This window comes from Zerene cesonia, chromosome 2, assembly GCF_012273895.1.
Source record: "Zerene cesonia ecotype Mississippi chromosome 2, Zerene_cesonia_1.1, whole genome shotgun sequence".
Taxonomy (NCBI): Eukaryota; Metazoa; Arthropoda; class Insecta; order Lepidoptera; family Pieridae; genus Zerene; species Zerene cesonia.
In genome coordinates this window covers 4,211,767-4,235,046 of record NC_052103.1, presented here as the reverse complement: position 1 = coordinate 4,235,046, position 23,280 = coordinate 4,211,767, and the positions used below count along the sequence as shown (strand labels likewise).

Genomic DNA, 23,280 nt, shown 5'->3' with positions numbered 1-23,280 from the left:
TAAAACGATGCCTGTTCTTTTAATTTATATGTGTGAAAATGTTGATTTTATGTTTATTTTCTTGGTCAGTTCAAATCTAAGTTCAATTCTATCTGCATATTGCAATATTACAGTCTGATATTTCTTTAATATGTTCACATAAATTGTATGTACAGAATGTTGATGTTAAATTTGGAAGTTAGATACTCAATGTAATTATCAACTTTCCATTAATTGAAACAAACATTTCAAAATAAACAATACAGTGAAAATGTATCAAAATAGTTTTATTAAATAATATAAAATATATTTAAAAATTTTACAATAACAGTGTTTATAACACGGAGCAAATTAATCAGATCTTCTAAAAATATACTAAATATAAACTTTCAACAATAATTTTAACCATATGATATTTATTCTTATTAAACTTATTGTGCTTTTCATCAACCTACGATTAACAATGAACTGCAAGTATGATTACTTCACATAAAACAATGTGATGTGACGTGGGGATAGCAAAATATAAACCCACATTGGAAAAACGATAGTGATATTATCAAATATTATCACCATATAAACTAGTTATATTTGTGATATCTATATTATTGTTTTATAAAGAAGATGCTAAGTACTATAAAGATCTAAGGCCGTGTTAGATCGATTCGTCCAGTGATAAGAGCAGATACAATAGTATCCGCTGGAAGATGCTTAACCTTCTCCGTAGCTCCCGGCAGTTCTAGAAGCACGCTGGCTCCACACGCGCTGAGCAAGCGACTGCTGCACTATAGACGAAATGGAGTTTAATTATTTAATAACTGAATTATTAGGCGTCGTCAAAAAGTTTCATCACATATTAAAGGGGTGATACAAAGAGTCGAAATCTTTGTGACCTGCTTTATTACTTTATTTTTTTTAATATGTATATATATAAAATATAACACACAAATATATCACAAGGGTGGGGGTTCTTAAATCTGACAAGTGGGGTTCTTTTTCAGAGCATGCGCATGCAACGCAACAAGCCGGGCGAGACCGCTTGTATAAATATTTGCATTCGTCATATCAGCTCCTGTAGTCCCTATAAGTGTAACTAACCAGACTCACCTGATTGCCCAACACCGTGGCGACCGGCAGCTGGTCGGCCGGCGGGAACTCGAGCACCGCGCGCGCGTACTCCGGCCGCGGGTCGAGCGTGACGTCACGCGCGAGCCGCACGCGCATGCGCGCGTACTCGCTGCTGTAGCGCGTGCACTGCCGCAGCGCGCGGATCACGAACAGCAGTGCGCACACGTACGCTGATACTGGGTTGCCTGTGTACGTTCATGTGATTAGAGAGTTGAGGTCTAGAAATATTTATGTGAGACTATGGTGTACCAAAATCCGTTGCCTTAATAATGGACAGATGCGGAGAACGATAATTATTAAGAGTTGGAAATAAAGGTATTTCCAACTCTTATAACTATCGCTTATCATTGCTTACAAATTGATTTCATAAATCAAATGAAAATAGCAAGACAATTCAGTTGTTACAGAAAAATTTTAAGACATGATAAAACACACGAGAGCTTAAACCTTAATAAGACATCGTTGGCGTTAGGAAATTAGGAAAAGTAACACTTATTTATTTATTTATTCTTAACTAACTAAATAAATAAATAACACTTATTTAGATTAAGCAAAGTCAAATATGAGTATACTTATTTGTAATATTATGAAAGATTTTATCATAAAGGCTTTATAGCTAAGCTAATGGTATAATATATTTTAATTCATCGCACCTGGTAAGGCGAATATGAATTTAGTTTTCCCTTGGTACACGCAGGTCGCGAATGTGCTTGGCTTGCCGGGCTTCATGCGGACTCGGCCAAAATGAATTGTCGCATTGAAGTCCTGTTAACATTCTCTTTACTTTATATTGAACAAATAATGTGAGAAATTCGAAATTGAATATTTGTTTATTATATTAGAAATTATCGTATTTTAAACTCGAAGTCGCGTCTAAAGGATTCGGTTCCATACAAACATACAGGTGAAGTATAAAGGTCTCCGCACACTAATGGGAACGGAAAGGGATCGTAACCGTATCGCCTCGAGTCGTTCAGAATGGTTTGTATTAAACTCCCTACTGCAACGCACACTAATCGGAATCGTAACGTGATCGCCTCCCCTCAGAACAGTCTCCGAACTTGCAATTCCCGCTCTTACGGCTCATCGTCTCCACGCCTACGGCTCATCGTCCCCGCGCTTACGTCTCTGCGTCCCGTCATATAAAGAGACATTTCGGCATATGAAAATAAATATAAAATTTCTCTTCATCATCCATCAAATGTTTTTTTATAGTCCGAAATTCCCCTTCAGTACTCCTTGGTTTATTCATATTGTGTACCCAATATCTTTTTCTTTTTTTTTTGCTATTTTCTTTTTCCTCAGCCAGCGGGCGGCGAGGCGTAAGCGCGGTGTCGCCTAGCCGTAGCCGAGTTGACGTACAGGCGCTGCTGATACGCTTTCATTACGTGCATACGATAGGTTGACGCCTGGTTGACAGCGAGGTGAAAGGCGTTACGGTTACGATCCCTTTCCGATCCCATATGTGTGCTGAGGCCTTAAAGCGTGTTACAACATACTCACATTAACGAGCACCGGTTTGAGCAGATCCCGCTCGCCCATAGACACGCCGCCAGTACAAACCAGGATGTCCGTGTTGGGCAGCGCGCGAGCGATGGCCGCCGCCAACGCTCCCGGCTCGTCGCGCGCTATGCCGCAGTCCGTACTGTCGTAGCCGTGTTCTCTGATGTGCAAGACAATTAAATATATATTTCAAGCTGCACGCTTCGGGTCCGCCCGAGTAGTCACTTATCGCAATTGAAATAATATAAACTAAAATATCTTAAGTTGGACCGAACTGCATATGGTGTGGAAATTTGATTAAAATCTGTTGAGTAGTTTAGGAGTCTATCGCGGACAAACAACGTGACAGGTAATTTATAAATATTAAGATAGATTTAGATAAGTACATATGAATTGACTATAATACAATTGGATAGTTACATAATATTACAATAAAAAAATATTTTATTATCATGCTATCTATTATTACAAATATAATTCACTACATAACAAAACCTTCATTGTTTTTTCTTTTTATTAAAGATCAATTCAATAAACCCGTAAAATTAAAAAAAATATTATAACTATAATTTACCTTTTTTTTTGTGAATTATTTCAATTAATTATTTTTATTAATACCGAACTGTTTACCAAAATATGTTTGTTACGTAGCGTATTAAAACTTACTTGAGCAACATTTTTAGCATAATTCTATTTGAATCTCTAATATGTGATGGACGCAAAACTTCATCTGATGGTTCTTGCAATTCATTACCGGTAGACAAAATCGATACCTATAAATTAAAATTAATTTTAAAGCCCTCACATAAAAGATATTGACTGTTTTTGTATTTTTCTGAAGAGAGTTTATGTGTACACATCGTGACTAAAAATCAATAATTTCTTAGCTTATAATATGGAGTTACATATAATATAAAATCACAAACCTTTGGATGAGTTCTAACAGGCACTTTAAGATACCCAGCTCCAGCCAAAATACCAATTTTTGCAGCATCTATGACATCTCCTGCAAGAGGAATCATAAAATTTTTCATACCGCTAATAAATCAAGGTTATATCTATATTCTAGAAATTATAATTTGATTGTATACCTTTTTCTAGAAGCAAAGCACCCAATGGTATATCGAAACCAATAGGGCGCACATCCTGATGAGGTTTCGGAGCTACTAAGATTTCTACCTCCAACTCTGATTCATGATCGTCAGTGGCCTTTATTAGTGCTGTATCTTCCACCTAAAACATTTTTTGTCTTATTATGCATAGAGAGTTCTAGTCTGATTTATTACAACATGAATAAGATATTTATTACAATTCTTTGAACTCTGCAATGGTACATTAGTCAATCAATAAGTTTTCTTGTGTTTGATTTTACGCGAGTATTATACATTTAGAAATTAAAAACTCAACAAAAAATCCGTTAAAAAGTTTTTAATCAATAAGTTATTGAATCAGTTTTCCTTTTTATATCATCGGATTCTTTGGTATATGTTACTCTTTGTGGATTTACATAAATGTTAAGCTAGTACCATTATTTGCTCTAAACAATACAGTCCTACCTAAACTTAATCTAAAACTCGCAAAATTTTGTTAACGCGTAAACATTTATTTATTCAATTAAATTTCTTATAGAAGCACTTATGAACCGTCATAACACAGTTTTAACATTTACCGTCGGTTCGAAAAGCAGTTCAAGTTCAAGTTCAGCAAGAAACTGTAGTTACTCTTTTCCAATCATCTCAATTCAATCAAACTTCAAACTCAAACTCTATCTGTTTTATCTATTATATAAAAGGAAATATTTGCTATTTATATATTTTATAACCAGAGGGTTATGAACTGATAGTCCTTTTTACTTTCATATACTAAAATCTGATTACGCCCGCGCCTGTACCTCATATAAAATCTAAAAGCAGAGACGTGTACCTGAACAACACAGTCAGCCCCGGCCGGTACGGGCGCGCCGGTGTTGACGCGCGCACACTCGCCCGACACGAGCGGCGCGGGCGGCGAGTCGCCCGCCGTCACTGCGGAGCGCACGTGGCGGATCCCCGCCCCGTCCCAACTTAAACACGCGTATCCTATGAATTAATTGTTTGTTATAATTTACATTTTATCGTTCACTTGCGGTACGCCTCGGCCCCGTGTTACATATATAATGGGCTATCTAACACTGAAAAATTTTTTCAAATCGGACCAGTTGTTCCCAAGATCAGCGCGTTTAACCAAACAAGCAAACTCTTCAGCTTTATAATATTAGTATCGATGAGAAAGAAGGAAATGATTCATGAAATTTAATCCCAATCGATACCGTGATTTAGCCGCGCAAGTTTAAAAAACAGACAAATATTCATAAGTATCGTGACGTACTATTCTTATAATACGTAATATTCTTATAAGATTCCTAGGCAATCTGGGCAGCACTTAAGATTAAAATATATAAATAAATAATATTTTTTGAGTTAATTTTACACCATATAATATGCATGGATTTCATATTAAACTACGGTATCCAGTTTATTTTCTCTTAGGTACCTACATAATATACCAAGCTTATCATTAATTTAGGTCATGGTATGTGAACATACATTATACTGTTACTATTATATGCTCTAATTGTTGATAAATGCAGACATTTACAATTGAAATTGAGGGAAAAATTATAACCTAAATGACATGGAATCGTTTTCCAATAATTATTTTCATACACCAATTGAAAATCCTCACTTTTCTAGTATGTAACTTAATTAAATTATAATATTTGTGACTTTAATAGCAGTTATCTACCTGTTTAAACTGAATATTTATTTGCAAGTGAACTGTTTATCAGTACAGGTAAACCAGTAAAATAAATAACATTATGCATAATTATGAGGCCAATTAAGATAATTATGTCTGCAGTAATTAAGTTTAACAAGTTAAAATTTTTTGTGCATGATTTTAATCAAGCAATAAAAAGAAAAACAAGTCTGATGCTATTCAGATATTTAAGACATAATGTCTCACCATCTTTGACAGATGCTGGAAAGGGGGGCATTGGTTCTTTCGCCAATATTGCTTGTGCTGCTACACGTCCTATGCTATCTTCTATAGCTACCATTTCCACACCTTCTATCCATTGCATCATCACAGCGTCAACTGTGTTGAAAGCTACTGACATTTCCAACATGGGGTATGGGGATTCTCGGTCTCTCAAAGCCACTTTGCTGATATCAACTTTACTCAATTTATGTGGACAACTATCCTCCGCTTGCATCTTATCATGAACCAGTCTGACTTCAGTTAGATCATTAGCTAGAAGGGAAACAGCATGAGACAAAACAGGTTTCACAACCTCAATACATTCAATGACAGCCTTCTTACTACCCGGAAAATTTATAATCAAGGTTCTATCCCTTATTCCGGCTGTGGCCCGTGAGAGCATTGCCATTGGTGTCTTTTTTAAACTTTCAAGGGTCATCGCTATAGGTATTGCTGGTACTTCCCGTTGAATAACAGCCTTGGTAGCCTCTGGAGTAACATCTCTACTACTCAACCCTGTACCACCTGTTGTTAAAATTAAATCAATGTTTGATTTAGAAAAGTACTTAAGCTCTCGCTCAATAATTTCCTTCTCATCCGGTAAAATGATTGTGTGTATGTAGGCATCAGGAAACTTTTCCTTCACCAGCTGAAACAAAGCTGGACCTGACTCATCTTTAGAATGGTCTTTGAAGCAAGTATCACTTACTGTGATAATCACAACACCCTTGACCATTATTCATATATCTGAAATAATAAAAAAAATATAAAAATCAAATAGCTTCTTAAAAATAATTTATATATGTCATTGCTATCTGATAAGGGTTCATCAAACATATTTTTTTATCTATTAAATAAACAACATTGAGGTCAATATTTATTTTATCATTATAAATATAGAACAGATTTTTTTTTAGAAATTTATGAAGGTTAATTCAAATACTTAAATGTAACACACCAAATTTTAAAACATATTTTATTTTAAAAGAAGCTTCTTCTGCTTTTAATTATTTATTAATAATCAAAATCTACATACATACAAATTACAAGTTTCTAAAAATATACCCCCTATTTTTGTTTTGGCACGGCTGCAATCAACTTTACGCAATTATGAATAATAAATTGGCACTTTGATACCAACCGCTCGCAGGTGCTAACCGCAAACAAACTACTGAAAGTTTCGACGAGCTAAGTCAACACATTAAAAGAATTCGGATTGAATTTGACATTTATGTTCTTTCAACCGCGAAAGAGTTGACAGATTGACATAGGGACAAACGTCAATCCAGCACTATAAGAATCAAAATTCAAAATTGCCGCTGTTCTGAAAATAATTCATTAAATTCAATAGCTTTGAAGAAGTTTTAGGTTTTATGGTGAAATGATTTTAGAATAACATCTATGTACAAAAAGCTTCATACAGGTAAATATAGGTTTGACAAAAAAGAAACGGTATGCATTTGAAATTTACTTGTATTTACTCTATCATTATTTTTCACAATATTATCATCACACATAATTTCATATTACTAAATGTAACGTTTCATACAACTATTACTAACGGCAGAAGATTTTTATTACAAACAACAGTACGACATCGTCTTAAATGGTATAAACGCTATATCTATTTATATACTTATTAAAAAAAAAACATGATTTAAAAAATAACATTACTTAACACAGTCTTTATATTTAACTAACAAATTAACAACAACAGTTTGTTCCAACTGGATAACTTTACACGCATCTATTAATTGCGAAAGTGGTTTATATCTTCTGAGAACTCTTTGATTGCCGATTGCTATAAATTTGTGTTTCGCTCGTGTCACACTTACGGCCAAACGACGTTGGTCATTCAGAACTTCTCCGTCCTGTTGATGAAAAAGTTTTATTTATTTTTTGTTGTACTCTTAATCCTTAAAGGAAGAAGCGGAAGATTATATTCCTTCTTAGACCCATTTATTGGGAAGTTATATCATGCGTAATTTAATTTCGAAAATCACCCACACCATCGTAAAATATGTAAGTCTGTAACAGATTCACAAACATTTAAAAGTTTCCTCACCTTAACTTTATCATCTCGCGATTCTCGTTTTGTGCACGAATATATTATAACCGACTTGTCCCTCCCTTGAAACTGGTCGACAGTGCTGACCTCTATCTTGAACGAAGTGAGACTTCTATGTAATAGGGATACTTGATCTCTGTACGGCGCTATGACGCCTATATCTGAGGTTTTTACACCACCCTGGATATAAGATAAATATCTTAATATTAAATCATTATACATATGTAGATATACAAAGCCCAATAAGGAACATGATAATTCACTTTATTCAAATTCAAAGTTCAAATTATTTTTATTTGGTAAAAATTATTATTATTATTATTATTTTTATTTAATTTCGAGCAACTCAGACTCATTTTGTTAGTAACAATTAATTCTTAAAACTATGTTAGTATATTATGTCTTATATAAAATAAAATAATTGTGACTACTAGGTATGCCAGCCACTACTACAATGCTATAATGGAAGCAGATAGTTTGCAGCAGTGGTTGACATACCAGCAGTCAAGCCGGCTCGCTATACAGCGCATGATCTCATTGGGGCTGGCCCGCACACGGCGCACCAGGGATGTGCATCTTTTTCGCATTGTAGCATAAAAGCAGTCTATACGAGCTTCTGCAAACATTCCTGATGCGCTGCAATAACGAGGCAGCCACATTAAGACCCGGAACGCATTGTTGTACTGGACACGAAGAGAGTTGTAAGACTGTCGAGCATGTCTGGCCCATAGACTGCTCGTGTAGAACGACGTACAATACGCACGAAATAGGGTCTTTTTGACTTCTTTGGAACAACGTGCAAATCTACGAGCCATCATATTAGCTCTATTATAAAGTTACAAATTATAGATGATATTATTACAATATTATGTAGCTAATACATTCTATCGGTGGCTCGTTTGTGCGAATATTAAAAATCGAAAATAAATAATTGAAGACATTGTCATAAATTCTTCAACATCATAAAATTTTATTTTCCTCATAATTATCCTATATTTTCATAGTCATAATTATTACACTATTTTTATGTGTGTTTATTCTACAAATTGCGAAATGTAATTTATTCTTATACCTTGTCAACATATATTAAGTTCTCATTTCTTCTTAAAATATTCTGCTTGTTCACAAGCATTCTCTATTGCAAGTTAATGTAAAGATATGTAATTTACCAAACTGTGCTCCACAAGTGTCCCTGTAGTGAATTTATACAATTCATCTTAAGTAAGCTCATTTTTTAAATATCAACATAGTCTAAGCTTATGATTGTCTTTGGAATATGATGAATTTTTGTTTGTTTTTACCTCAGTGAGGGCTTCAACCAGCCCATAGACAACGCAAGCTTCATCAATATTTGTAAGCACTTTATGACCTTGTTCTATTTTAGTCGCTTCCATGTTGAAAAATATTGCAACATCATCATTTTCCACACTACAGGCAGTTTTAATCCAAGGCATACTATTTGATATTTTCTGAGAACAAAAAATGTATATTAACATTTAATATGAAACCAGACACATTTTAATTTTAACAATACTTACATTTATATCTATGTTCATTTTGGACTCAGCAACACTCTGGTTTGCACACTTGAGTCTTTGGTTGTACGCCACTTTATTAGCAATGTCGACGAGCGCTTGATTCATACGGTATTGCAGCCGGAGTGTACTCGTAGATTCTTCGCTCATCAGTCTATGGAATAGACTCTCTTCCATGCCGAGGCGCCTGGAAAGTGTTTAATTTTGTTAAAAGTATATAATAATCTGGAACCAATCATAAAATGAGTTCACGAATTTTCTTAATATTTCACTCCTTCCTTGACACTAATCTCTTTTGATTTGATTAAAATTCCACCAGCCTGTCTTACCACGCCGTGCTATCAATCGACACATAATCTAAACCTGAATATAATGTTAGAGTTTGTTTGTTTGTTTGTACGCGCTTATCTCAGAAACCAGTGAACCGATTTCAAAAATCCTCTCACCAATGGATATAAAGTGATCCCTGATTATAGGCCACCTACAACTAGTATCGAATAGTAAATAAAAACTCACAAGGGTCTCATATTTACAAATAGTGTGTTCACATAATATTTAATTATAATTACGATAACAAAAATACCTGGCGGGTTTGCTTTTTACAACGGGCGGTAGTTGTTCGGGATCGCCGACCAGCACGAAACGCTTTGCGGCAAACAGCGGCCGCAGGACTGTGCATTGTAGCACCTGCATGCAGCATATAAATTAATATTGTATGAGAAAAATTTAATTGTGTAGTAAAGAGCTTATAATATATGGTAATCTTGGTTTTGTATAATAAAGTAATAAAATACTGCTCGCAGATTTCTCCGCTTGTAAACTGTTCCACGTGAAAGTTTCATCTCCAATTTCACACCGATTAAGTATTGTTTTCGAGACATTCGGTATATCAGAAAAAGTCCGACGTTACCCTGAACCATTTTCCCGAAGGCCTCGGGTATACGCAAAAGCATTTAACACATTAAAAAAAAGATACAATTTTCTTAAGTATAAGAAAATTTCATACACCAATTATAGAACTATGATGGACTAAGTCACAAACGTACAAAAAAAAATTATACTAATGTATATATTGTAAACAATGTACTAATATATATATGTATTTAAAATGCCCACCTGCGTAGCTTCGTCGACGATACAAACATCAAACGTAGTCTTGGAGAGTAACGCGTGGTTTGCGCCCAAACATGTCACCCCTATCACTTCCTATGGATATAAAGTATAAACAGACATTTTAATCTATATATATAAAATTCTCGTGTTACAATGTTAGTTACCTTACTCCTCCGAAACGGCTTGACCGATTTTCATGAAATTTTGTGTGCATATCGGGTAGGTTTGAGAATCGGCCAACATTTATTTTATACATACATATTAACACACGATGGTGTTTATATCACAAGCACAAAATTTTATATGATACCACTATGTGAAATAAAATTATAAAAAATCAGTTAAATGACAATAAGATTCAAGCTTGTAATAAATAAATATTTATTGTAATAGTATATCTATTATTATATTTATACGAGATCTATTTGAAATTTTGTACAAATTTGAAGTTTTATACAAACAATCAATAAGTAATTATAATAAATTACCATAGAATCATAAATTTTGGCTAGTTCTTCAGATGTCGTGCAGGTTTTTGTTAGTGTGGTTTCCGTTTTATCCAGTAGTTTGTGTGAGACACGAGACGCTGAACCTAACCGCATCACACGTACAGATTCTGGTAACCTATAAGATTATTGTATATAGTATGTTCTATAATAAAAACAGATAATAGATATTTTAAATTGTTATATATAATTTTATAGTTGGTTATTTTCGAAATCGAGATCGAAAAACGTTACAGGAAAATAATATTTTTGTTTTAATTAATAGATAATAAATCTAGTTTCAAGAAACTTAAAAACACGCTTTAATGATAGAATCAATTAAATTGTCTCACTTGCTTGATTCTAATGAGGATAAATTCATAAAATTATTGTATTATCATCAATCCTTGATAAGTGTACAAATACTGATAAACGATCTGTCATTTAAAGTGGGTCAAAATCGAATCCGTAAGGAGATGGTTACATACAAACATACAGGTTAAAGCTAAAATGTTAATATAATAGGAATTTTAGTATCGAAAATTGGTTATGGTATAGTAATGATTTAGTTTTAATTGTAATTAAAATACCTTGTTAAAACGGTATCGACAGCGGAATGAGTGTGCGCAGTGACCAACACACGTTGTTTTAGCGCCACTAACATTTGTATGAGGACGCTGATTGTTTGCGTTTTACCTGCAAAGAGATGTTATTGATATTATTAAAATTTTCTTATTGTTCACATAATATGTTTTTAGGAAGGCTCGGTTGAAAAAGTTATTTTTAATTGTTAAAGTTCTCGTAAGTGAGACATAAGATTAGATTACAAAAGTTTAAGGTTCAAGCATCAAACTGAAAAACTATTTTATAAAACTGCATTTGGCTCGCACGACAGAAGTGATAACTTAAATAATATTAGAGTGAGAGAAGTGCCTGACAAACGCTACCGTGTGCATGTGAGATGAGCCAGACAGACTGGCACCGTAACGCGTTACGTAACGAAGCGGTTTATTTATCACTACCTGTATAAAACAAAGTCGCTTTCAGCCGTCTGTGTGTATGTATGCATAAATCTTTAAAATTACGCTACAGATTTTGATGGGTTTTTTTATAATAGATAAAGCATTCAAGATGAAGGTTTACATGTACAATATACTAGAAAAAAAGGGGGGGGGGAAGGGGTTTTATTCCGAATTTAATAAATGCGAAGCTGTGAGCAAACGCTGGTATTATTAAGTGATAACTTTCAGCAGGTCATAGGGGTATAAGTACATTCGTAAACTTGTAGTTAAAAGGTTTTATAACATTTTAATATTATACCAGCGATTACCAGCTCAGATAAATACGTACCTGTTCCAGGCAATCCCTGGAGCAAAGCATAGTCGTTAGCAGCGAGGGCCTTCAACACAGCGCGTTGTTGTTCGATGTTCAAGCCGCGCATTAATTTCGACCCGAGTCTGCCAACTTCGCGAGGTAATTTTTGCGTAAAAACTGGCGGTTCTTTGTCGATTATAAGCCTGGAAACACGAATTGATAATAAACTCCAAATTTTCATCATAATTTGTCTCATATTATATTGAAAATGTCATGATTCTTAATAGATATTTAATAATATTTATATGTAACTAAAATGTTTTGTTTATTAAACCATTATTCCTGAATAATCAAATACTTACTTTCTTAATCGCAATGCTCTGTCGCTATCTTCCATTAGAACTCCTAAATTGGTAAGGTTCTGTACCGTAGTCGCGTGTGATTCATACGTGTCTATATGAAACTTCGTTGCCTTACTGAGGCGCAAACCAAGGTTCCTAAAAATAAGAACTTTTAAAAAAATTTATGTCGTCTTGCTTGGAGAGATATGCATTAAGAACAATTTAGATTTACTACTGCACTCAAGGTGAAATTGATATATATATTTTTTTTTGTGTGTGTTGATGGATCTATATGTGTTTATTATGTGTGTGAATGCTTCATTCTACTCCATTGTGAGTCAGTTTGGAAAGTAGGGTTTCAAATATCTGATCGGATCACAGAGAGTAGTTTATATAATTTAGACTTTTCTGGTTTGTTTTGAAAATATTCTAAGTTATACTTTGTATTGTTGCCTATTGATGGAGCTACATTTTAGATTTTTAAAAATAAAAAAACCCTTCATTCACTAATTCCATTTTAAGTAAACTTTTAATTTCACTACAAAAAAAAACTACAGCTGGGTTCAGAACATCATAATTGATAAAAAAAAAACAAACATACAACAAAAACACGTAACTGATAGACCGTACAGAACAAACCTTTCTAAAACTATATGTATTTCTTTCTGGTTAGCCACACTGACAACTCCGGCGGCAATCCATGGTCTGTCATCGATGCTTACTATGGAAAATTCACCCTCTTTTGGTCCATCATTTGTCTTTGCGGACGTAATTTCTCCGGCTATATATAAATAAAATAAAAAAATTATACAAAACGGATGTAAGATAAATCGACCATTCGACCCATTTTTTGTATAAAACGTTTTATGAATGTGGTATTGTTACAAGTATATATGATTACTTATTCTTAAATTAAATATGTGCTGTCTTTTATTTCCCAAAAAAGAAATAAACAAAAAAGAACGATAAGATGTGCTTTTATACCTTGAAAGATAAGAAAAAAAATCTAAATTTGTTATACTATCCGTTCTATTTAACCAAGGCTTTTTAAAGATATTATTATATTAAGGTAATATTTAAATGATGCCTTATTTTATAAAAAACCCATATGCATTTCAACTAACCTGTCGTTCGTTCAAAAACATGTGCATATCTGTCCTCCAATAATTTCACTGATTGCAATGTCAAATTCGCTGCGCACGCACCTCGCTTCGCTCTGAAATAGATTTTTACACGAGTGTTAACAGTTAAGGCTATATATATCTGGTTTGCTTAATTGCATTTTTACCAAGCATGTAATAGAACAAAGCCGAACGGATCACTCGTGATTACGAGCTTTACATAATCTGTACAGAAGTATACTAATACCATATAGCGGTATACTGATATAATAAAGAGGCAAAACAAGTAACTAACTCTTAAGCAAAGTGCCATTTTGAGCACTATTATTATGAATACTTTACGGGGCATCTATAAATGAGATGTTTTAGACGGGTCGAGTCAAATCTCATCTATAAAAAATATAACGAAGAAATAAATAAATAAAAAATCACGTAATTTATGGACGCCCCCTTGCCTACCCGTATATTGAATAAATAACCAATAATGCTCACCGTTTCTCAACACCATCCGTCCACAGAGAATGTAAAGGAGAATTGGATATTTGTGCTTTTTCTTCTAGCTTTAACAAACTGGTCCAGTGCAGGAAGTAAGTGACATGCGTCGATTCCAAATGCCCAAGAGCGATATTTCTTAGTTTGGTTAAGGGATGTGATTCTGAGACTTTTACGTCGTTGGTATGCCTGCAGGAATTTAATATATAATATAATATATTTTCTACAAGAGATGAATGAATTCATTTGTTTGTTTACAAATTTAGACGACTCACGAGTTAAAAATAAAACATTTAATATATTAATAAACTTCAGGTATCTTTTCGTTTAAATCAGCCTAAAGATGGATAAAAATTACATTTTTAACCAATTTAAAAAAGGATGAGGTTCTCAATTCCACTGTCTTTATTCATTTTTTTAATTATAATTCATTTTAAAATTAAAAAAAAAAACACACCATAAATGTATAGAGCAAAGCGTCAAATAAGGGCATTTCGTGCATGCACCCTCGTGATGAACAGGATCCGGTAGAGATTGCTGAAGAACCTTAGATGCGTCTTCTATATCTAACAATTCATCTAAAAAAGTGAAAACATTTTATAAAAGAGAATATCATAAATCACTGGACACAATCTGTGTACATACAAAAAAATATATAAGCCGTGTCATTTTTGCTACTTAAAAGTTTTATGTAAAATTTAATTCATTATTTGTAGCTATCAATTATATGTAACTAAATATTCGATGGAATCATATTACAGAATTAGCTGCTCGCCTCAGCTTCGCTAGGAAGTCCCACTATTTATCGTAATTGAAATATAAACTATCCCACCTTTCAAGTTGGATAAAACTACATTGAGCAAAATTTTATTAAAATCGGTGCAATAGTTTAGCTGACTAATAACGTGCCATATAATTAATACTAGCTGTGACCCGCGGTTGAAACCGCGTTAGTCCGTATCCCGTTGGAATATCGGTATAAAAAGTGCTTATGTGTTATTTCAGTTGTCCAGCTATCTACGATGCAAAATAGTATTATTATTCACCAATAGATGTCAGGAAAAAAAAACACGAATAAAACACGAATATGACATTTTCTAAAAAAGATTCCTAGCTAGATCGATTTATCGCCCCCGAAACCCCCTATATACTAAATTTCATGAAAATCGTTGGAGCCGATTCCGAGATTCCAATTATATATATATATATATATATATATATATATATATACAAGAATTGCTCGTTTAAATAAATATATAAAGAAAGGTGAAATATAAAGGACATTATAATCATTGCTTTTCTCCTCCAGATATTTTATCGATAGAGATTTCAAATTGATCTATCCAAGTCTATTATAATACCTGTTTTCGTATCGTTCGGTCCGGCCGCTAAATGTTGTACGAGCTCATTTCGTAACATTATGAGATCGCGCCTTTCTGGATACCCGCAACTCACTTCTCTTACGTCCACTTGTTCTCTATAAATATCAAACATATATATTAATATTACATATATTTGTTAGATTTTAAAGTATACTGAACTTAATCAGTGATACTGAAAGCAAAACATAAGCTTCTATTTTGAATGTTATAGTAGGTACATCATAATTTTTATACATATATGTAAATAAAGTTCATACTTGACATAAGCAAACGAGACGTAGGAATACATGCACAAGTGAATAAAAGGAAGAGTAGGATATATTTAATTAAAAAAAAATAAAACCTAGGCTACACCAGATCAATGTACGAATTTTTTCGTAGTTTGTGACCATACTATAATAACATACTTTAAATACAATAATAGGCCTCGCTGCAAAGTGACAATTGGATCTTCTTTCCGCTGCAAACTCAACATCATCCCATACAACACGAGTTGGCCTCTATGCTCGGCGGAACCTGACGCCCTCCCACTTTTTAATTCCAATGGCATTATTTCACGTTTCTTCCCTGAAATAATAATGAAAGCATATTTATTTATGGAGTATTCATAACTAGCTGCTCGCCCCGTCTTCGCCCGTGGTACATATATAGACTATGTCATTGAGTGAAGATGCAGCTTTCTAGCAGTGAAAGAATTATTGAAATCGGTCCAGTGGTTTTTGCGAGAAGTCGTTACAAACAAACAATAATACAAATTTTGCTGTTTATAATCTTATGGTAGATATGAAGTGATTATTGTTAGTATTTGCTTATTTTGTTGTTTTGTTGGACGTATAATTTATCATCGCCTAGGGGCCGATTTCATTGACGCGTGGGTACCAGTGTGACAATCGCCTAACTTTGTGTTTGCAGGTGAATCTTTGGAATGAAATAGATTTTATTTTAATAAATGAAAGCAGATTTTGCCGTACAATATAAAAGTTACAATTTATCTCTTTATATAGCAAGATATATATTTCTACATCGCGCGCGTGGATAAGTAAATTGTATTAAATAACCTGATCTCTCATGAATAGTCACTTGAAGAGTGACATCTATTTTTCCTTTTAGACCCAATTTAGGACAGCAGACATTTTCTTCTATATCCAAAACCTCATCTATATGACCATTCCATTTGGCTTTCTTGTTATCCTGCAAAATAAACTTAATGTAACCATTTTCATGTCTCTATGCACACTTGTATTGGTTACTAAATATGTCTTCATTCTTTTTGTAATATATATTATTTATTAGAAATTCTTACCTGCAATTGATTTTTACTCATATACAACTGCATAAAATCAGCTAATGGTGTTATATACATTTCCATATTATTGCGTGCTTCTTTTTCACATATACCAGCGTCATAGAGCATGTGTGTAGATTGCTTTATTAATTCATCACATATAGCTCTTAAATCCGTCACCTTTGCAATATGTTGTGTTAATGCTTTTTGCACTAATTCATGTATTAGAATTCCTATTGTCATCTAAAATCAAACAGTGTTATATGTATAATTTATCTAATAGACAATTGATTTAAATATACACACTAAATTTAAATTTAGAGTAACCATGAAGAGCTTTATCAATATTTTAATATAAAAACTTCTACACTAAGTGTTGAACTTACATTGAATTAAATCCTTGGATGGAGATCCATAGAAAAAAAAAGTAAAATTATCGATTAAAATAGATAATAAATGTTTCAAGAATAAAATGCATGTCTTTAAAGAAAAATATACAAACTGCAGTGTTAGCAGAGTCAATGCCCTTCCAGCGTTCTTGAAGTACAGCTTTCCTCTTGCAAAACACTCCAGCAACTACACTTGTTGTTGATATGAGATGATCTGGTCTCAGGGACAATAATCCGTAGGTATTATTTATAGTAAATTGTCCCATTTCATTCTTACGCGCTAATATGCTCACTATTTCGCCAGGTTTCAGAGGCGTGTTGATCCTGAAATGATTAAAGAGTAGAAAATAATTTGGTGAAATATCTGACGTTTAAATTACATTCAAAATAGATACTTAAATATTTGGAAAACGTAAAGATTAGAAAAAAATAACGTATTCATAACGTGGGTCTCGCAATACCGGGAGCTACGTCTTTTCCTTAGACCACCCGTTATCCCAAATTATTTTTAGTTTATTTTTTTATTATTATTATATTGCTTATTAAATATAAATAATAAAGCGGCTGTAAGATTATCAAAGGTGGACATATTAGTGAATAATTTTCATTTCATAAGTCATTGGATGAAGTAAGAAGATAATTAAAAAAAAAATAGTCTAATGAGGGTTAATTTTTTTTTTGTGCCTGTAAGTAATTCATTAGCATAAATCACACACACACACACACACACATTTAGCTATGTTTACATTAATAAATTACATACCAAACACCTTCCACAAAACAAGTACATCTATTATCTAAATCATTTTTTAATCTTAGTTCCAATTTCATGGGATGAGATGCTACTGACAAAATTTCACAGCGCTGCATACTACTTAAATCCAAATCTTCTTTACAGTCCTATAAATAAATGAAATAAAAACAAATAAACAAAAAAAAAACATATTTAACATTATTTTCTATAATCAGAGGAAATTCAAGCATAATAAGCATATTTTATAAACTTTATTTACACTTATACTAGAGTTGGAGTGTTTTGTCTATTTGAATGCAATAATCTCAGGAATTGCAGTTGCCACATAATCCCTGAGTATTATATGCTACAATAATATGTATCCGCAAAACGAAGTCTAACACCTATTTTACATGAAAGAGAAAAGGTGAGGGGAAAAGCAGTCAAACTGGAAACCGGCCCAGCTCTTCCATAAAGTTCAGCAGCTTGTGAGACTATGCTTGTACCAGGAGCAAAATCAGGTCTACCACTAGTAGAATATAAAATGTGACTAAAGCTTTTTTCACTATATCATCTTCATAGCAACACTTTGTTCTCTAATCAAGTCAAGAAATACTTTTTATTAGATGTAATAAAGTATTTATAAGATGCATTAAAAAGCTATTTAAAAAAGTTGTAGTATAATCATAGCCATTAAACATTCAATATTTCTTACCTCATCAGTTTCCTCAATCCCCCATTCTTCATCAAACAGATCATCAACATTGCTACCATTTTGTTCAAACTCCAACACTCTTACAGTAGAACCACATTTTGATGGTGAACACTCATTTAATTGCAGTGGAAATTCTTTAAAGCTTGGTGATCCTACACTATCTGAGAAAAGAGTAATGAATAAACAAATGCTATTAATATGTATATAACTAATTTTTAGTTGTATAACATTAAAATGATTTAAAAATTGAGAAATTACAAGTAACAGTTTATTTTTTATATATTGTCCCAATGATGGTGTGTCCCTTAGGCACATGAAAATTCATTGCTGAAGCAGGATCATGGGTAGTCTAGAGGCTAGTTGTTGCTATGGTTTGGCAAAAAAAGGCTGGTTTGTATATTGCCTCTGCAACCATACAAAATACAGTAGAATGCTACTATTTGTATTTGTGTAGTGCTTCCCCAGTGCGAACTGGTCCAATTCTTGCCCAAGCATGCTCCACTCCCACATAAATAAGTGTGAACAACATTATGTTAAGGTGAAATTGTATATAAAAAAATAATTTATGTCTATGTAGGTACTTACTTGTTAGACTTTTGTTTATTGAGGAATTTGGACTGCATGATTTTTTTGAGCTTTTGTGGATCTTTTCAGGTGTTCTTAAAACTTTAATTGGTTTACTCATTTCATAGTCATTTCCATTGGAAACCACTTTGTCAGGCGATATACTTTTAGCATTTTTGAGTATTCCATGGTCAATGTTTGATAGAGGTGATCTATTCTTGGTTTTAATACTATTTGGGATATTTTGAAAGCCTATGGCACAGTCATCACTGCTCTCTTGTGCATCATTTCGTTTGATACTACTTTCTTTGCACATATATTCTTCCAATATGGATTCCTCATTTTTTGTATTTTGATCCACTTTACACTTCTTAAAAATATGAAAATCTAAGTTTTCTTTTACTGGTGAATTTTTCAAGTTATGACGTTCTTCTTGCGCAGGAGATGATGCTTTGCGTTTTCCCAATTTAATTTCATCAAAAGTGTCTGAAGATTTCTTTCCCTTAGGTGGAACTTTGAAAAATTGCGTGATAGACTTTTGATTATTAGTCCCTTGAGACTGCACCTATAATGTTAATAATTTAATTTTACAAATATTAAATTTTTATATGCATTACAAAAACTTACTAATACTATTTATTAAATATACCTTCTTCAAGCTCAAACCTTTAGGCATCTTATAATATCGTAAAAGTTCCTTATCAAAAGTAGACGTGAAGCATTATAACAAGATATTAATGTAATCTTATATGAAATATAATAAATTTCCAGTGATTTGCTTGATAATATAAACGCTTTTCTTGTAAAATATCAAACAATGATAATTATTAAGAAATAAACCCCGCGAAATTTGCGAGACAATTTGAACCTTAACACTTTAGTGACATTTTGATACCACAGATTAAAGTGAAAAAAGAATACCATTCATCTTAAGACAAGTTGCGTGTTTCTTGGAACTAGGTTCGGAACTAGGAACTAGATTTCTAGGAACCAAGTGAGTTATGAAACAGATTTTCGTAAGTAGCTATTCAGCTACTAAGATATCATAATTATGTGATTGAAATGAACGGGTATATGTATCTATTTGCAAGTCTTATATACAGTAAATACAAAAAGACCACCTAAGGAATATGTGAATAGATACACCACAACGCCTTGAACCACAGTTAAAGGGCTAGTACCCTCGCACTGTATAGTGCTTGGATTATACTCTTATATACGTATAGTGAATAGATGCTTTTGTGATAGCAACAGAGTAAGTAGCATAGGTACGTCACAATGAAGCACCGAACACATTTTTCAACATGTAGCATTTTATTAATCTGTGTTTCACCATCTCGCATGTCAATTGTCAATTGTCATTCACATGTGTTTATTTTTGTAATCGCACGTCGTACAGTTTTAAATTAAATTTATATTTCAATATATTTTTTAAAGCAAACATAAATTGAAATGTCTAGGAGACCTGAACATCAAGCTCCCCCAGAATTGGTAAAGTGAAGTCCACTTTTAATATTTTTTCAATACTGTGTTTTTTACTTTTTTACATTCATATAAATTTTCAGTTTTATAACGAAGATGAAGCACGAAAATATACACAAAAGTAAGTAAATAGAATATGACTTTATTTTATCTGTGATCACAAGCCTTTCGCGCATGCAATGGAATAACATAATAAAAATGAAATCTATATTATTAGAGTATTTCATGCTTGTCTTTCAGTTCTAGAATCATAGACATTCAAGCACAAATGACGGAAAGGTGTATTGAATTACTATTATTACCGGAAGATTCCCCATGTTTGCTCTTAGACATTGGCTGTGGTTCTGGACTTTCAGGGTCTGTTCTGGAAGAAAATGGCCATATGTGGATTGGCATTGATATCTCCGAAGCTATGTTAGGTAAGATTGATCAGTTCTTTCTAAAATATGATGACATTTAATGTTCTTTTAATATTTCTTGTGTGCTTTTTAAGGTGTTTCAAAATGTTTTAACTATGATTTTCTTTCACCACATAATCTTCTAATAAAATTAATGTCTTGTATATTGTACCAACCAAATATAACAATAAAAAGCATATTTTCAGATGTAGCTTTAGAAAGGGAAATAGAAGGAGATGTAGTCCTATCTGATATGGGCCAAGGAGTACCATTTAGACCTGGCAGTTTTGATGGCGCTGTCTCGGTATCTGCGCTGCAGTGGTTATTTAATGCTGATAAAAAATCACATCACCCAATCAAAAGATTGTATACATTTTTCAGTAGCTTATATGCATCACTGGTGAGTAAAATGATGTAACTCAACTTCTTTTATTACCTTTCTTTTCAATTATTCATGTAACCACAATGAGGAAAGTGAGTTGCTTTTCTATGTGAATATATTAATTTGCATGCTAGATGCTCCTATTTTATCCCAAGGCTCCATTTAATTGGGATAAAAAGTCAGCTCATGCCCTGTTTGTATGCCAAATTTCATCAAAATCCATTTGGTAGTTTCAAAGTAATTGATGAACAAACATCCAAATAAATAAACTTTCACTTTTATAATATTAGTGTGAACTTGCATTCCATTTTCTTGTATTTATTGTTATTTTTGCACCATGTCTTTCTTGTTTTGTTTTTGTAATTTAATTTATTGATGTATGTTTCAGTCTAGGTCAGCTAGAGCAGTATTTCAGTTCTACCCAGAAAATGAGAGCCAACTAGAATTATTGACATCACAAGCAATGAAAGCTGGTTTCTACGGAGGTGTTGTTATAGATTTTCCCAATTCAGCCAAAGCAAAGAAATTTTTCCTAGTGCTAATGACTGGTGGGGCTGCACCTCTACCTAAAGCTCTAGGTATTTTTTTATTAAATTACTTACATTCATCATATACATATACATTTACTTACATCATCATATTATATCTATAATCTAAAATTTGAGAATTATTGTATGAAGACTATAATTATTAAAATATTTCAATTTAAAATGATAATTACAGAATATTTTTATTTTTTATTTATTTAGGTACAGATGAAGGGGATGACAATAATCTTGAAATAAAATATGCAAAGCGAGAAGCCTCTAAGAAAGCTCGCGGAAAGCCATTAAAGAATACAAGAGCCTGGCTCTTAGAGAAGAAAGAAAGAAGAAGAAAACAAGGCAAAGATACCAGACCAGATACAAAATATACTGGAAGAAAAAGAAGTGGCAGATTTTAAATATCCTATATTTATCTAGTTATAAGAGTATATAATATAAAGTTATCAAAGGACATTTTTTGTTATCTCTTCACAATATACTTCCATACAGTATCAACACCATGCCCTATAGTTTCTATAGGCACCATATTTGGTAATGGAAACCTACATACAACTATTAGCGTTTCATTTTCAACTTCTTTTAACAATTTTTTTTCAAAGTCATTCATCATTTGCTCAACTCCAAATATAACTATGTTGTTATATGGCTTCAAATCAAAGGTCCATAAATTTCTTTTGAAAAATCTTGTTTTGTTATATTGTTTATTAAAAATAGACGCTATTCGGGAGTAATACACCAAAACTGAGTTTAATTCTACACCATCTGCTGCAAATCCAAGTTTTGAGGCCGTAAAAACAATTCGGCCATCGCCTGAACCAACGTCTAATAAGGTACCTTTTCGACCTTTCAGGGCTTTTGTTACTCCAAGTAATTGTTCTGTAGTAGCTGGCACGTAAGGTAGACACACTTTTCGAAAAGCTGGAGATACAAATGGTATACATATAATACTGACTCCTACCGCTAAACCTCCAGTTGCATATATTAGCGTTTTTCCTACAGACGATAGCTTCGCATTAGTTTTCGTCCCCGAATTCTCCAATAATGATAAATCCATTACTTTAATTCAAAAAATATCAAAATAATGTACCACAACTAGGTTATACATAAGGGTTGACATCAATCAGCTGTTATAATTATGAATGTGTTGTCACTCATCAATGTGTGTATTTTGTCCAAATATGAATATAAATTATACTGATTACATTAGTCTTATTTGCTAAGTAACATATTTATGTTGTAATAAACTAATAGTGTACTTCATGAGCCCGGTATTGAAAGAGAAAAAAAATCCGTATCTAGCTTATGATA

At 32.9% G+C, this 23,280-nt stretch overlaps 4 protein-coding genes across 7 annotated transcripts; 1 reads left to right on the top strand and 3 right to left on the bottom strand.

Annotated features, from left to right (window-relative positions):
• Window positions 1-17: 17 nt before the first annotated feature.
• On the bottom strand, window positions 18-6,852 carry LOC119832723 (gephyrin). Of its 4 annotated transcripts, none has more exons than XM_038356473.1 (10): window positions 6,770-6,852; window positions 5,614-6,375; window positions 4,534-4,688; window positions 3,702-3,843; window positions 3,537-3,616; window positions 3,277-3,383; window positions 2,611-2,770; window positions 1,761-1,872; window positions 1,087-1,292; window positions 18-764 (listed from the first exon to the last, which is right to left on the bottom strand). In XM_038356473.1, exons 2-10 carry the CDS (start codon window positions 6,362-6,364, stop codon window positions 624-626), a joined length of 1,854 nt encoding a protein of 617 aa, XP_038212401.1. In that variant the 5' UTR covers window positions 6,365-6,375; window positions 6,770-6,852; the 3' UTR covers window positions 18-623. The 4 variants fall into 4 exon arrangements, with proteins under 4 accessions (XP_038212401.1, XP_038212385.1, XP_038212384.1 ...); XM_038356457.1 differs by having other exon boundaries at window positions 6,694-6,837; XM_038356456.1 differs by having other exon boundaries at window positions 6,665-6,822.
• A 256-nt stretch (window positions 6,853-7,108) lies between these two features.
• LOC119835642 (DNA replication ATP-dependent helicase/nuclease DNA2) lies at window positions 7,109-20,013 on the bottom strand. Its single transcript, XM_038360597.1, has 23 exons — window positions 19,815-20,013; window positions 19,187-19,730; window positions 18,602-18,762; window positions 17,917-18,053; window positions 17,267-17,477; window positions 16,783-17,007; window positions 16,538-16,670; window positions 15,887-16,046; window positions 15,459-15,574; window positions 14,555-14,675; window positions 14,098-14,286; window positions 13,609-13,700; window positions 13,124-13,265; window positions 12,506-12,640; window positions 12,180-12,346; window positions 11,420-11,525; window positions 10,833-10,968; window positions 10,348-10,437; window positions 9,815-9,918; window positions 9,235-9,418; window positions 8,998-9,165; window positions 7,694-7,876; window positions 7,109-7,499 (listed from the first exon to the last, which is right to left on the bottom strand). Exons 1-23 carry the CDS (start codon window positions 19,839-19,841, stop codon window positions 7,299-7,301), a joined length of 3,732 nt encoding a protein of 1,243 aa, XP_038216525.1. The 5' UTR covers window positions 19,842-20,013; the 3' UTR covers window positions 7,109-7,298.
• Window positions 20,014-20,508: 495 nt separating this feature from the next.
• Window positions 20,509-22,421, top strand: LOC119834764 (probable 18S rRNA (guanine-N(7))-methyltransferase). Its single transcript, XM_038359246.1, has 6 exons — window positions 20,509-20,656; window positions 20,731-20,768; window positions 20,888-21,066; window positions 21,252-21,445; window positions 21,816-22,005; window positions 22,177-22,421. Exons 1-6 carry the CDS (start codon window positions 20,618-20,620, stop codon window positions 22,368-22,370), a joined length of 834 nt encoding a protein of 277 aa, XP_038215174.1. The 5' UTR covers window positions 20,509-20,617; the 3' UTR covers window positions 22,371-22,421.
• LOC119834768 (ATP synthase subunit C lysine N-methyltransferase) lies at window positions 22,402-23,095 on the bottom strand. Its single transcript, XM_038359260.1, has one exon. It carries the CDS (start codon window positions 23,024-23,026, stop codon window positions 22,433-22,435), a length of 594 nt encoding a protein of 197 aa, XP_038215188.1. The 5' UTR covers window positions 23,027-23,095; the 3' UTR covers window positions 22,402-22,432.
• Window positions 23,096-23,280: the final 185 nt, after the last annotated feature.